At 61.9% G+C, this 2,215-nt stretch overlaps 1 protein-coding gene across 1 annotated transcript in view; it reads right to left on the bottom strand.

Annotated features, from left to right (window-relative positions):
• The window catches only part of AFDN (afadin, adherens junction formation factor), a gene marked incomplete at its 5' end in the record, with an annotated part of 80,927 nt that overhangs the window by 8,331 nt on the left and 70,381 nt on the right, over positions 1-2,215 (bottom strand). Inside the window, 1 exon segment of the mRNA XM_014586389.1 lies at positions 1,751-2,215. Within this exon segment, the coding sequence (XP_014441875.1) occupies positions 1,751-2,215 (465 nt within the window).

Raw genomic sequence — 2,215 nt, 5'->3', positions numbered from 1 at the left:
CTGCTGAGTGTCACTGTTGGGACAGGCCGTGGGACAGGCAGGGATTCCTGGCAGAGAGGCAGGCACTGAGCCGTTACCCTAACCGCTGCACTGGCCACGGAGCAGTGCTGACAGCACACGCTGTCGCCGCGGGGCGGACTGCCGCGGTGGGCCTCGGGAGGGAATCCTACTACAGACGTGACGTGCCAGTGCGGCGTGGGCGTCTCTGCCTCAGGAGAGCTCGGGGCTGGGCTCCCGTGGGGTTGGCACATCTATGTGAAGACTGCGTGAGAGACACGTGGGAAGACCCGCGACCTGTGGACGGACACACGCTTGGGCTCCGGGTCCTCGTACTGCTGAGCGTGGCCCGAAGCCACGAGGACACCTGCCTTCGCTAGGTGTGGGACACACTGGACGTCCAGCCTGGCGGCGTCCCAAGGGGCTGAAATCAGAAACAAAATCTAAAACAGAAAGGAGCACTCTCGGCAGCCTCTCCTCAGACAGCTGCTTAATAAACCGGGCGTGCCGCCGGAACTCCCGGCAGGACACGGCCCCAGCGCCCACGCGCTAGTGCAGCTGAGGACCAGCTCCGGGCTGGTCTCTTGGACAGGGCAACAAAGCGTCTTGCCGTCATTAAACATCTGGCACTTTGGTATTTTAAAAATTAAACTAATTTCTGTTCTCTTCTTTGGAACAAAAAGAACCAGTGTCATTTTATAACACAGAGAAGGGAATAAAACACCGAGTGCTTAGTCCGTGCAGTGCGACCAAGGTGTGTGCTCAGCGCCTGGCCCCGGCAGTGAGCATGGAGTACAACCGAGGTGCGTGTGTTAACTCAGCGCCTGGCCCCGGCAGCGAGCGTGCAGTGTGACCGAGGTGCGTGTGTTAACTCAGCGCCTGGCCCCGGCAGTGAGCGTGCAGTGCGACCGAGGTGCGTGTGTTAACTCAGCGCCTGGCCCCGGCAGCGAGCGCCCTACGGACTCGTTCTCGAGGTGACCGTACACCCTCCCTGCGTGGTTCTGACAGGTCTCCTTTGCCAACCACCGTGAGGTGCTAGCGACGGGCCGGGGCCAGCGAGTGCCTGGCCGTGCTTTCTGTGAACAGTCTGGCTGGCAGGCAGCACTCCCAGCCACAATGCCACGTCTCTGCAGCACAGTGGAGCAGCAGCCACGGCCCACACGGCCTTGCGCCTAGTCTGACTCCGGCTCTTTCAGAAAAATTGCCGCCAACACCTGACAGATCATCACGGCGTGGACAGCCCTCAGCTCAAATTCTCGGCACCAGCAGTACCTCAGGTCTCAGAACTTCTCCGATCCTGGGACATTAGCATGTTCATGGGAAGGAATCATGGGGCGGGGCCCACAGGGAAACAGCTAAACACAAACGCACTCGCTCCAGGACACAGTGAGCAGCGGCCGGCCGGTGACCGCAGCCCACAGAAGGGCACGTGTGAGACCCCAGCACAGTGCTGCTGCTTGGAAGGCTTCGGACTTGGGGTGCTCAGCTGTACCGGGTACTGGCAAAGACTTGTTTCCCAGCTGAGGTGTTGGAAGGATAGTGAACACCTTGACAATTAACACAAGAAAGCTCTGCTTAAACTATAAAATTTGGCCTCACAGCCCTGGGTCATCTCTGTGGGACACTGGCCAATGGTCACACGTGGGACATCACGAGCTCAGGGCCCTCTGTACCCTTTGAGACCGTGGGCTGGGCTGCCTCTAACCAGCGGAGGCCCCGAGGGGTCAACCGTGCGCACGACCGTGCCCCCCCTACCCGGGCTCTGCGCTCAGCCTCGAGGCGCTGCATGATCAGCATGGTGTCCACGTCGTCCTCCTCCTCGTCCTCGTCATCCTCGTCCTTCTGCTTGGACTCCTGCAGCCTCTTCTGGAACTGCCACTCGAGCATGAGCTTCCGCAGGCGGTCGCTGTCCTCGGCCGAGCGCTCGGGCCTGTCCTGCAGCTCCTGGATCTCCCTGGCCAGCATGTCCACGACGTGCATCTGCTGCTGCTTCTCCAGCTTCTCCCTGGCGTCCCGCTTCCAGGGGTCGGGGGACAGGCTGTCGCCCGGGGACAGCTCCTCCTTGCTGACCGTGACGTACTGCAGGTCTCTGCGCTCGATCGTGCGAGGCTGCTGCTGGGGCTGCAGCTCCCGGATGACCGTCTCCTGGGACCTCTGCAGGGAGCAGGGCTTCTCGGGCCTGGCCTGCGGCGCCGGCGGGGGCAGCGGGGGCAGCGGG

The sequence above is a fragment of the Tupaia chinensis genome, unplaced genomic scaffold, assembly GCF_000334495.1.
Source record: "Tupaia chinensis unplaced genomic scaffold, TupChi_1.0 Scaffold000132_1, whole genome shotgun sequence".
NCBI classification, from domain to species: domain Eukaryota; kingdom Metazoa; phylum Chordata; class Mammalia; order Scandentia; family Tupaiidae; genus Tupaia; species Tupaia belangeri.
This window is presented reverse-complemented; position numbering and strand designations above follow the sequence as displayed.